Source organism: Eumetopias jubatus, unplaced genomic scaffold (genome assembly GCF_037043125.1).
Source record: "Eumetopias jubatus isolate StellerSeaLion01/CBP00866 unplaced genomic scaffold, mEumJub1_p1.0 scaffold_6, whole genome shotgun sequence".
In the NCBI taxonomy this organism is placed as follows: Eukaryota; Metazoa; Chordata; class Mammalia; order Carnivora; family Otariidae; genus Eumetopias; species Eumetopias jubatus.
Window position 1 is genome coordinate 51574977 of NW_028274812.1, and position 12494 is coordinate 51587470.

General features: G+C 37.9%; 1 protein-coding gene across 4 annotated transcripts in view; it reads right to left on the reverse strand.

Annotated features, from left to right (window-relative positions):
* Positions 1-12494, reverse strand: part of FIG4 (FIG4 phosphoinositide 5-phosphatase) — a 129584-nt gene that overhangs the window by 44972 nt on the left and 72118 nt on the right. For all 4 annotated transcript variants that reach the window (XM_028104173.1, XM_028104171.2, XM_028104172.2 and 1 more), the window contains 4 exons: positions 10992-11139; positions 7888-7971; positions 5539-5734; positions 2915-2997 (listed from right to left, as the gene is read on the reverse strand). In XM_028104173.1, the coding sequence (XP_027959974.1) occupies positions 2915-2997; positions 5539-5734; positions 7888-7971; positions 10992-11139 (511 nt within the window). The remainder of the gene's footprint in view (positions 1-2914; positions 2998-5538; positions 5735-7887; positions 7972-10991; positions 11140-12494) is intronic.

Consider the following 12494-nt stretch of genomic DNA (forward strand, 5'->3'; position numbering starts at 1 on the left):
ATTTGAAGTAAAAAGCTGTCAATATCCAGTTTGATGGATTCAGCAAATGAAATACTCCCCTTAACATCAGTGCTCATTTATATTATAGAGTTGACATAGGCCAAACTTCTTTGAATGAAGTGGGATGGTATTCACATGCAATAATTAGGTCCTCTCAGTGCATGTATTAAGCTGAGGAAGTGTTTACAGTGGTTATCATAGGTTCTTGAGGATTTCTAGGTAAGGGATTCTTTTGAGAATCTGATACTATAATTTTGTGTTTCCCCTCAGAAACACACACACTCACACACACAAAATTATGTATATGATTTCAGGGAAAACCTTTCAGTGGATCCTCTTTCAGCTTAGTCTATTTAATAAGGTCTAGAACATTCTGACTTGATGCCCTTATATCACCATTTCCTTCTTCCTCCTCAACCATCACTCCCACCAGCACCCCAGAGCTAACGCAAATGCAAGGTCCTCAATCGTCAATATCCCAGGTTCATTTTGTAAGAAGGTATCTGCTCTTGGGACTTTGTTAATGCAAGAATACAGAAATGTATGTGTACTTCACCAGTCAGAATGGCTAAAATTAACAAGTCAGGAAACGACACACGTTGGCGGGGATGCGGAGAAAGGGGAACCCTCCTACACTGTTGGTGGGAATGCAAGTTGGTGCAACCACTCTGGAAAATGGTATGGAGTTTCCTCAGAAAGTTGAAAATAGAGCTACCCTACGATCCAGCCATTGTACTACTGGGTATTTACCCCAAAGATACAAATGTAGGGATCCGAAGGGGTATGTGCACCCCGATGTTTTATTTTTATTATGAACAAACTTACTTTGAAGCCTTAGTTGTTCTGCACTTATAAATAAGTTATTCAACTTATATATATTCAAATTACATTTAAGTAATAGTTTGTGGAATCAATATGTAATAAACTGCTTTAAGCAAATAGTTTATATAGGCCAATTCTCAATATTATATCGTAATGGAGAGTAGCATTGGGATAGATAATCCCACAAATAATATTGGCATGTAAAATGATATGTTGTTGATGTCTAGTGGTATGTTCTTAAGTGGTTAGGCATAGCCAGGCGTGTTGCAGGTCTGATTACTCAATAAGACTGAGAACCTGGGAGAATGAAAGTATAATAGTGTGAGAATTGCCTTTTATGCTGGTAGGTAGATCCTGGCATGCTGATGGGGCCCCTTCCTGAGCCAGTGGTGAAACATGCAGTGAGCACAGGGCAGTGGGCTTCTCTCTCCCTGACAGATTTTACCATTAGGGCTGCTGCATTGACCACCGAGCCTCATGCGTAACCTTGTCGGGAACTGGGGTTGTATCCTGGTGCGTATCCTTTGTACTGCTTGATTGCTGCTTCGGTAGTAAACTAAAATGAGAGCAACTTTAAAATAAGTCCTAGTTGTCATTGTCACCAGTTTTTGAACCCAGCTTTTTATCTGATTTAGTTCATTTAAAAAGTCAAACCTATAAAAAGAAAAAAAACAAAGTAAACTGGTGGCTTCCAGGGGATAAGGGGTAGGGGGAGGATAAGATGAATAGTATTTAAGGGTACAAATGTGTAATGTGTAATAAATAAGCCAAAGAGACCTAATGCACAGTGTCCTCAAACAGTTGAAAATAGAGCCACCATACGATCCAGCAATTGCACTACTGGGTATTTACCACAAAGATACAAATGTAGGGATCCGAAGGGGTACGTGCACCCCAATGTTTATAGCAGCAATGTCCACAATAGCCAAACTATGGAAAGAGCCAAGATGTCCATCGACAGATGAACGGATAAAGAAGATATGGTATATATACACAATGGAATGCAATGCAGCCATGAAAAGGAATGAGCTCTTGCCATTTGCAACGATGTGGATGGAACTGGAGGGTGTTATGCTGAGTGAAATAAGTCAATCAGAGAACGACCTGTATCATATGACCTCACTGATATGAGGAATTCTTAATCTCAGGAAACAAACTGAGGGTTGCTGGAGTGGTGGGGGGTGGGAGGGATGGGGTGGCTGGGTGATACACATTGGGGAGGGTATGTGCTATGGTGAGCGCTGTGAATTGTGCAAGGCTGTTGAATCACAGATCTGTACTTCTGAAACAAATAATGCAATATATGTCAAGAAAAAAAAAAAGAAGATAGGAGGGGAAGAATGAAGGGGAGTAAATTGGAGGGGGAGACGAACCATGAGAGACGATGGACTCTGAAAAACAAACTGAGGGTTCTAGAGGGGAGGGGGTGGGGGGATGGGTTAGCCTGGTGATGGGTATTAAAGAGGGCACGTTCTGCGTGGAGCACTGGGTGTTATGCACAAACAATGAATCATGGAACACTTCATCAAAAACTAATGATGTAATGTATGGTGATTAACATAATAAAAAAATAAAAAAAGAAATATATGTGTACTTCAGCTTGCAGCTTATACATAGCTGGTTGGGATACATGGACACATCATAAATTTTTATCTTTGAGGGGACTGAGAGTCTTAGGCAATAGGCCCTTTAACTCCAAATAGAAACCAATGTTTCAGAATTTGACCTTTTACTGTATTCCTTTTTTTTTTTTAAAGGATTTTATTTATTCATTTGAGACACAGAGATACAGAGAGAGAGAAGAGAAAGCATGAGCAGGGAGAGAGGCAGAGGGAGAGGGAGAAGCAGGCTCCCTGCTGAGCCAGGAGCCTGATGTGGGGCTCGATCCCAGGACCCTGGGATCATGACCTGAGCCGAAGGCAGATGCCTAACCATCTGAGCCACCCAGGCGCCCCCTTTTACTGTATTCCAAGTGGAATTCATTTCCTTCTGTATTGTTGACCATTTTCATTTTTAGAAGTTATACTAGCTGTAAGGTATTGTAATAATACATTTGCATTTTTTTCTTAATTTCTACATAGAAGTAGTTTACCTTGAATAAATGGAGAGATCCTCTTCTGAGAGACCATCTGAGAGGTTAATTCCATATACCTCTTTCATGGGCTGGACCACATTCTGGAATTAAAAACAAAAAGGAACCAGGAAGAATTTTTAGACATCTAGCATATTAATTATTTCCAAAGATGAAGAAAATGAACCTGGGAAATTTTCCACAAAAGCAATCACAATATTTCTTCAATATATTCATTAAACTTCTCAGTGAATGGTTTTTTAAAAATCTGATTTTGTTTCCACTAAAAATACTTTGTTTTAGGGTAAAAAGCTATTAAATAATTACTAGTTCCTTTTGTATAATGCAGGAATTAGAAAACTTTTTCTGCAAAGGGCCAGATAGTAAATATTTTAGGTTCCTTGGGTCATGTCATCTCTGCTGCAACTACTCAACTCTGCTGTTAGAGTGCAAAAGCACCCATACACAATATGTAAACAAGTAGGCATGGCTGAGTTCCAATAAAACTTTATTTATAAAAAAAGGCAGTGGACTGGATTTTGACAATTGGCTGTCATTTGCCAACTCCTGGAATTATGGATTCAGTTCTTATATTATCACATTTTACTTGCCATATCTACTTCTATGACTTTTGGCTACTTCCGGGAATTAAATTTACCTAAAGCTAGATTTGGTTCTTTTGTAGTTTATTTCCTTTTATGTTCCCTTATATTGGTAATGTCAAATTGAACAGGATGAATTTCCCACTGGGGCTATGCAAAGATTGTGAGATCCAGGTCCAAACCCTACATTCCAACAACGTGCTAAGCAAGGAAATAAATGGACCTCAAGTGGATGTGCTGCTCAAAAGCGGACAGGTTAAAAATTCTGAAGTGATAAGAAATTTATTGTTATACATGGGAACAAAAACATCAATTTTTTTTAATTTTTTTAAATTAACATATAATGTATTATTTGTTTCAGGGGTACAGGTCTGTGATTCATCAGTCTTAACACAATTCACAGTGCTCACCATAGCACATACCCTCCCCAATGTCCATCATCCAGCCACCCCATCCCTCCCACCCCCCTCCACTCCAGCAACCCTCAGTTTGTTTCCTGAGATTAAGAGTCTCTTATGGTTTGTCTCCCTCTCTGGTTTCATCCTGAAAAACACTGATTTTATTTCAAAATGAAACCATTTCAATAATGTCTATGCTAAATGTATTCATCTCTTAATGACCTAAATGTGAGACCTGAGAGCATAAAACTCCTAAAAGAAAACATAGACAATAATCTCTTGGACATTAGTCTTAGCAATATATTTAAGGATAGGTCTCCTCAGGCAAGAGAAACAAAAGCAAAAATAAACTATTGGGACTATACCAAAATAAAAAGCTTTTGAACAGCAAAGGAAACCATCAACAAAATCAAAAGGCAACCTCTTAAATGGGAGAAGATATCTGCAAATGATATATCCAATAAGGGATTAATATCCAAAATATATAAAGAACATCTACAACTCAAGACCTAAAAAACAAATGATCTGATTAAAAAGATGGGCAGAGGACATAAATAGACATTCTTTCAAAGAAGACATCTGGATGGCCAAGAGACACATGAAAAGATGCTCAACATCTCTCAACATCAGGGAAATGCATATAAAAACCACAATGAGCTATCGCTTCACACCAGTCAGAATGGCTAGTATCAAGAAGACAAGAAATAAACAGCAAGTGTTGGCAAGGATGTGGAGAAAAGGGAACCATCATGCCCTGTTAGTGGGAATGTAAATTGGTGCAACCACTGTGGAAAACAGAATGGAGTTCTTCAAAAAATTAAAAACAGACATGCCATATGATACAGTAATTCTACTACTGAATATTTACCTAAAAAACACAAAAACAATTCAAATTCAAAAGATAATAGAGGCACCCCTATGTTTATTGCAGCATTATTTACAATAGCCAAGATATGGAAGCAACCTAAGTGTCCATAAATAGATAAATGGATATGCAAGATGTGGTATTTATACACATATACTACAAGCAATGGAATATTATTCAGCCATAAAAAATGAGATTCTTGACATTTTTGACAACATGGATAGACCTCAAGGGTATTATGCTAAGTGAAATAAGTCAGACAGAAAAAGACAAATACCACATGATTTCAGTTATATGTGGAATCTAAAAAACAGACAAACAGAAACAGACTCATAAATACAGAGAACAAACTGGTGGATGCCAGAGGGGAGGAAGTACGGGCATAGGAAAAAAAGGTGAAGGAAATTATGAGGTACAAACTTCCAGTTATAAAATAAATAAATCATGGAGATGAAAAGTACAGCATAGGGAATATAGTCAATAATGTTGTAATAACATTGTATGGTCATAGGTGACTACATTTATGATGAGCATTGAATAATGTATAGAATTGTGGGATCACTATGTTGTGATCTGAAACTAATATAATATTGTATGTCAAATTATACTTCAGCCAAAAAAAAAAAAAAGTATTCATCTCTGCAGTGCCTCAAACACCTCACATTAGAATGGTGTGCATGAGATAATGCGACCTTTTCTCTCAGCCTTTTAACAGAAAGTAGGATTTTAGAGATCATCGTCCAAAGCCTCATGCCAGACACAAGCTCCTCTCCCGCACACCTCGGTCACTTTGGCACTGTCCCCTGTGTCCGTCATCTTCACTGGGGTGGAGCGCTGAGACACAGAGCCTTCCTCTTCCCGGTCGGTCCCAGAGTCATCCTCAGAGCTGCTGGACACAGCCTCCTCGCTGGGAGGTGGCGGGGCGCTGGCTGCCGTTTTCCGCTGTAAGACAGCTTCTTCTCTATTGCTTTTGTTCCTTTAAAAAGATGAATATTGATATAAAGCATCTTTAAGCCAAATCCTTGACATTCACTATGTATGATTCTGTCCAAAACCTTAGTGCTAGTGAAGCACAAGAAAATGGCTGTGAGAAACTAGTTCCTGGGTTCAAGTTGTGATTAAGGGAAAACCTTAACGTTTTACCATGTACATGTACTGACCTTAAATGAATTTAAGCCCTATTATAAATTCAGAAAATAGGGGCACCTGGGTGGCTCAGTTGTTAAGCGTCTGCCTTCGGCTCAGGTCATGATCCCAGGGTCCTGCGATCGAGCCCCACATCGGGCTCCCTGCTCGGCAGGAAGCCTGCTTCTCCCTCTCCCACTCCCCCTGCTTATGTTCCCTCTCTTACTGTGTCAAATAAATAAATAAAATCTTTATAAATAAATAAATAAATTCAGAAAATAAACCAGTAAGTGCGTGTAAACCAATGCAGAAAAGTCTTCTCACCACTTGGTTACTGTGTCTTCCTTTGGTAAGTGAAATCATTATTTTCAAAATTTATGGTACAATAATAGTAAACTATGTGTTTAGGACATTAGTAATATTATCTTGCTACAACTTGTAAAACATTCAAGAAAAGGTCAATAGCCAAATCCATGTAAATTTCCTTTCCTTCTATGATTTTTATCAATCACAGCATCAGCTGATGATTTGTACCATAGTAATGAGCAACCAATGAACATAAACTAAATTTTAAAATTTGTGTTATTAGTAAATAACTATATCTGCTAGACATTCCTACTAATAGTAGGGAATAGATGGGTAAAAAAAAAAACCCAAAACTCAGACTTATAAAAGTATTTACTTTTAGTTCCAAGTATGAGAGTAGTTAAGAATACTGTTTACTTTTAAACTCAGAAAATAGGGACGCCTGGGTGGCTCAGTCGGTTAAGCTTTTGGCTCAGGTCATGATCCCAGGGTCCTCGGGCTCCTTGCTCAGGGGGGAGCCTGTTTCTCCCTCTGCCTGCCACTCCCCCTGCTTGTGCTCTCTCCCTCTCTCTGACAAATGAATAAATAAAAAAATCTTTAAAAAAATAAAATATTTTATAGTAAAATTTTTGGCTTTTATGAAAAATGTTTAATATTTCACTCTTTAAAAACTACTCTCTATAAAAGAGTTAAAATGCCATAATATCCTGAACCGTTCTAGGAAAGGAAAATGAAGTACTATCTGACTATGGGTTAGATATTATAGAAAATAAGTTAGTTTCTGACTTTCTGTAAAGTAAAAATTAAAGTCAGTGGCATTTCTGTGCCATACAATAATGTAGCTGGTTATTTATGTATTTATTCCAGGAACTCCTTGAATTCTGAATTCCTGAGAACATCTCTTAAATTCCATAGTTTCCAGTCCAAGGCCTAACATGCAGCTATTTAAAGCCACAGAAATGGTATATCTGGAAATAGTAATGTACATCCCATTGCATAAACCACTCATGTAGCTGGAGTCCAACCAGGATCCCATACACACTCACAAATACAATTAGGACTCAATATCTACAGTCTAGCCAGGGATTCTGGCCAGAGTCTAAAAAAAAATCTCATCACTGGGATTATTCAGGTCAGTGGCAGTAACAGATTCTCATGCCAGAACATATCACATCTCACTCCAGTTTCTAAGCATGAAGATGGAGACATGATTTGACTTCTTCCTCAAATTATTGGATTTAACAGTCTTCCCCAAAACAATGTTACAGTAATATACAGAAAATCTATTAATTTCTCTACCTGAGCATATTTGTTTTAATGGTTCCTCAGGATGCCAACAAAAATAAATAAAATGACTATAAATTTTTACCTAAGTATTTTATGTTGTGGGAAACTGAGAACGCTGAGTTATTTATAGGATATAACACATAATATCTGCTACCTGTCCCTATGCCATCTGTGATATTTCTAATTTAAAATAATAAAATGCACCACGTTGCTGAAATTCCTATAAATTCTTTCAATGTTGAATTCTTTAGTGATCCCAGAACTATGAATAAATCACCTGCACAGATGCAATAAATGGAATGTGCTCCAAACTATGTGACTTGAAGTTATTCTTTTTGGTGAAAATTATATTGCAAGTGCCATATTATTTTACATGAATCTTTAAAATTTCATTCTATATGCAAATCTTACCCCAATACTGATTTTCCAGTTTCATCTGGTTTACGCACTGTAAATGGACTTGGATCAATGCCAACGGTCTTAGGCATAAAGTCACTGAAGAAAGAGGAAAGAAATTCCATATGAATCACTGTCCACCCACAGGATACTTTTGTTCAATTCACATTCTCATACTATTCCTTCTTAGCCCTCAGAGCTACATATATTCTGAGCCAAATGTTCAGGGGAGCTTAGGTGATCCAGGCCATAAACCCCCATGAACTAATGGCACCAGGTAACTTCAAGCTCTCGGTCTTCACTATGAATTTTCTTCGTGATTATGAGACCCAGTGGTTTTGAATTTAAGATTTTCTCTGTTGGAACAGAGTTATATCTAAATTGTTGCCACAATGTATACACTTTGTTTATACATCAGAATTACTTTTCAGGTAAAACTAAATTCATAAAACCAATGGCAAAGCACAATGTTTTTATTACACTATACTACTCAGGGAGGCTGACACAATAATCAAAAACACAGGAGTGTTGGAACTGAAGTATCAGCATCTACCTCATTAGGCTGGGGTTAATTCATTAAAATACTAGAACACTTTAAATAGAAACTTTTAGTTTACCACATACGAAGATAAGCTGAAGCTACTTCTGCACTGTGCAAAACCTACCTCCTAATTATTGCTATAACCAGACCAAACTCCTCATAGATGCCAGAAAGACCAGAGTTGCATGGTTTATGCTGATGAGAATTATGGCTTTGGCAAGGATAACGCTCCAAGTGTGACCCACTACATTTTTTGAAGGAAAAGAAAGTAAAATTGAATCTGATCCAGAATGCCTCTTCAAGAGAAAATGTTGTTTTAAAAATGTAAGTGGTTTAATTTTTCTTTCTTTTTGAACATATACAGTCGATCCTCATTATTTGTGGACTCCTTATTTGAGAATTTGTTTGCTCATTAAAATTTACTTGTAACCCCAAAACCAACACTCAGAGCTTTCATGATCACTTGCAAACGTGTAGAACAGTGAAAAATTAGAGTAACCCAAAGCTCATGTTCTCAGCTGATGGAGAAGAAGGCGACACTCGGCCTTCTTGTTTCACCTCTCATGCTATAAGCAAGTGTCCTTTCCACGGTCTATTTACTGCCATGTTTTTCACCTTTTTGTGCTTTTTGTTGGTAACCTTGTTGTCTCAAATGACCCCAAGCATAGTGTTGAAGCTCTCTAGCGTTTCTAGGCACAAGAGAGCTGTGTGTTAGAAAGAAAACATGTGTTTTGGGGTGCCCATGTGGCTCAGTCGGTTAAGTGTCTGCCTTCAGCTCAGGTCATGATCCCAGGGTCCTGGGATCAAGGCCCACATTGGGCTCCCTGCTCAGCGGGTAGCCTGCTTCTCCCTCTCCCTCTGCTACTCCCCCTGCTTGTGCGTGCTCACTCTCTCTCTCTCTCTCTCTGTCAAATGAGTAAATAAAACCTCAAAAAAAAAAAAAAAGGAAATACGTGTGTTGGAGAAGCTTTGATCTCATATGAGTTATACTGTTGTTTGCTGTCAGTTCAATGTTAATAAAAAGTGTTCTCTGCTATGAGTTCAATGTTAATAAATCAACAATATATATTTAATAAGGCATCTTTAAACAGAAACAACATAACATGGTTATATATATATATATATTTTAAAGATTTTATTTATGTATTTGACAGAGAGAGACACAGCAAGAGAGGGAGCACAAGCAGGGGGAGTGGGAGAGGGAGAAGCAGGCTTCCCGCCAAGCAGGGAGCCCGATGTGGGGCTCAATCCCAGGACCCTGAGATCATGACCTGAGCCGGAGGCAGACGCCCAACGACTGAGCCACCCAGGCGCCCCCATGGTTATGTTTTGACTGGCTGATAAAAATGTTGTGACCCGAGGCTTGCCAGGAACCTAGCCCTATATTTCCCCAAAAAGCAATGGTTCAGTACTCTCTAATCCAGTTGTTTCAGGAACTTTACAGAACATAACCCCTGCAAATAAAAAATCAACTGTATATATACATATGCATAAAATCATTCATCCTTTGCTGAGGTGAAATATTCTGGAAATGACAATAACCTTATGGTTAAAACTTCTAAACTTTTAATAAGTTTAACTGAAAGTCAACCAAGTAAAAATTCTAAACTTTCCATCTGAAACTAAAGCAAAATATAGAATGGTTTCTCGGAAACAAAACCATAGGATATGTTTCTACATGTACATTAAGTTTAGCATACCTATATCACATTGGAAGAAAATGTAAAATACAAAAATGCAAACTTTAATATAAAATATAATAACCAAGAAGTGATTTGCTTTGTCTAATTTTCTTACTCTTGTCCCAACACTTTTCTAAAAGATCCCACCAAATTCTGAAAAAATGTAATATATTCAAAAGTGACAGACCAAGATGATGAGTCTGGAAACAATGACACAGTAATTGTGAAAAGAAAGAATGAAGGATATTTACCTGAAAAAAATTAACACTGCTTCCTCAAATATCTGGAGGGCTATCATACAGAAAAAGAACCACACTTGTCCTATTCCTAATAAAAATAATAATATAATGAGAGCCACCATTTATTAGTCACCCACCTGTGTCAGGCACCCCATTAAGGCACTTGGCATGTATGTGTATATACGTGTATAATGCACACGCCCTTATCTACATAAAAGAAGAAACTGAGACTAATTTTCTAGGTAGATAAATTAGATAATTTTCTCAGGGTCACACAGGTAGGCAGCGGCTGATCTATGATTCACATTCCTACCTTTCTGGTACCAAAGACTACGCTTTTTTCCAACTAATTTATGCTGGCTCTCGATTTCTATGTTCAATTTTAAAAAGCGAGTTTATTCCAAATGACAAACTAGGACCAATGAGAGGCAGGTTTCAACTTACCAAAGGAAAGAAATTAACTCCATTTATCTAACACTAGAACGGACTGCCTCCTGAAGCAGCGGGCTCCCCATCATAGGTGGTATTCAGAGGCTGTACAATCCCCACTAGCAGGCTTGCGGAATGGACTTGCGGCAAAGCAAGACATACCTATATAGACCAAGAAAACTAAAGTTCCCAAATCCTTACAACAGTCTCAGGGCACTCACAACGTACCGTGCTGAGCTTGTCATAGCCAAGCAAAAGGTATCATCAAAACTACTCAGTTCGTATGGTCGAAAGAATTCGTTGTGGATGTCAATCTCTTCTTCATATTTGTGGAACTTCTTCACTATCAGCTTCTTTAAGTTCGCAGCACAGATAACTAAGAGAGATAAGCCTGTTACTCCGTAAACTCTTTAGATGACATCTGGCAAACAATGTTTAGCTCCTGCCTCTAGCACTCATATACTTGGGAAAGAGATGAGATATGTGCACAGAATATACAGTGCAAAGCCAAATGTGACAAGCTCCAAGGAGGCAGGAGGGCCCCCGAAAGTCTGGGTGGGAGCAGGGAGTTGTTTTAGAAACCAAACTACTCAGCTCTGGGCGCCTGGGTGGCTCAGTTGTTAAGCATCTGCCTTGGGCTCAGGTCAAGATCCTGAAGTCCCTGGATCAAGTCCTGCATCAGGCTCCCAGCTCAGCGGAGAGTCTGCTTCTCCCTCTGACCCTCACCCCACTTGTACTCTCTCTCTCTCTCTCAAATAAATAAACATCTTAAAAAAAAAATACTCAGCTCTTTAAATTCCTTTTTGTTCTTAAATAAATACCCCCTGCCTTCTAGATAAAAATCATGTAGCTATTTCACTAAATTTTCCTTTATATTTCAAATCCTATTTTTGGCCAACATTAGACTGTTAAAGTCCTTTCATTTCTCCTAGAACAACAAACCTTTGCAATATGAGTTATGATTTTCCCCAGAATTTCAAGGTTACAAATACTTTTTAAAAATTAATAATTTATTAAGAACTAAAAACCATTTGTAATCTTGGTTTATGGCCTTTACCACCCAAAGCTGGAATACCTAACCATGACTAGATGGGAGTCCTCAAGCAGAATGTTCCAGATTGGGAGTCGCTCTTACTTAGTGCCCTTTCACAACTGGGAAAACTGGCTTGTTCAAGGTCAGGGGAATCAGTAACAGCACTACACTCTATTTAAAATCGAGCAATTATTTCAACTGGAAACATCATTCGAATGTATTGTACATTTGAGTTCATTCATTTAACATAAAAATTTTCCTGCCCTTCAGACAAATTAATGAAATGAAATTTAAACTTCAGTGACTAAAATGTACTTTTATATACACATCTGTATCTTTTTCCACTGCTTAGACACAGGAAGTTTTTATTTCTCCTTGTGAGTGGGTCTTCACTTCCTTCCCATTACCCCCAAATATCTAGAAATATAATCAGTACTAATTTAAAATGGTAAACTAATATATCCATTAGACATTTCAGGGACATACCTAATAACTATAAAACACAGTACAAAGTACTGGCCTACTTGGATAAAAGAGGTATAACACAATCGCTGCCCTTAAAAAAGTTGTCTAAGATGTTACAATCCCCTATTATAGCAGCAACATAAAACTGAGTAGTCATTCCTTTTTAATGAAATATTACATGCCAAGAATTTAATGCTTCAAGCTCATTTAGGAATAATTCCAAAATCCGTTGG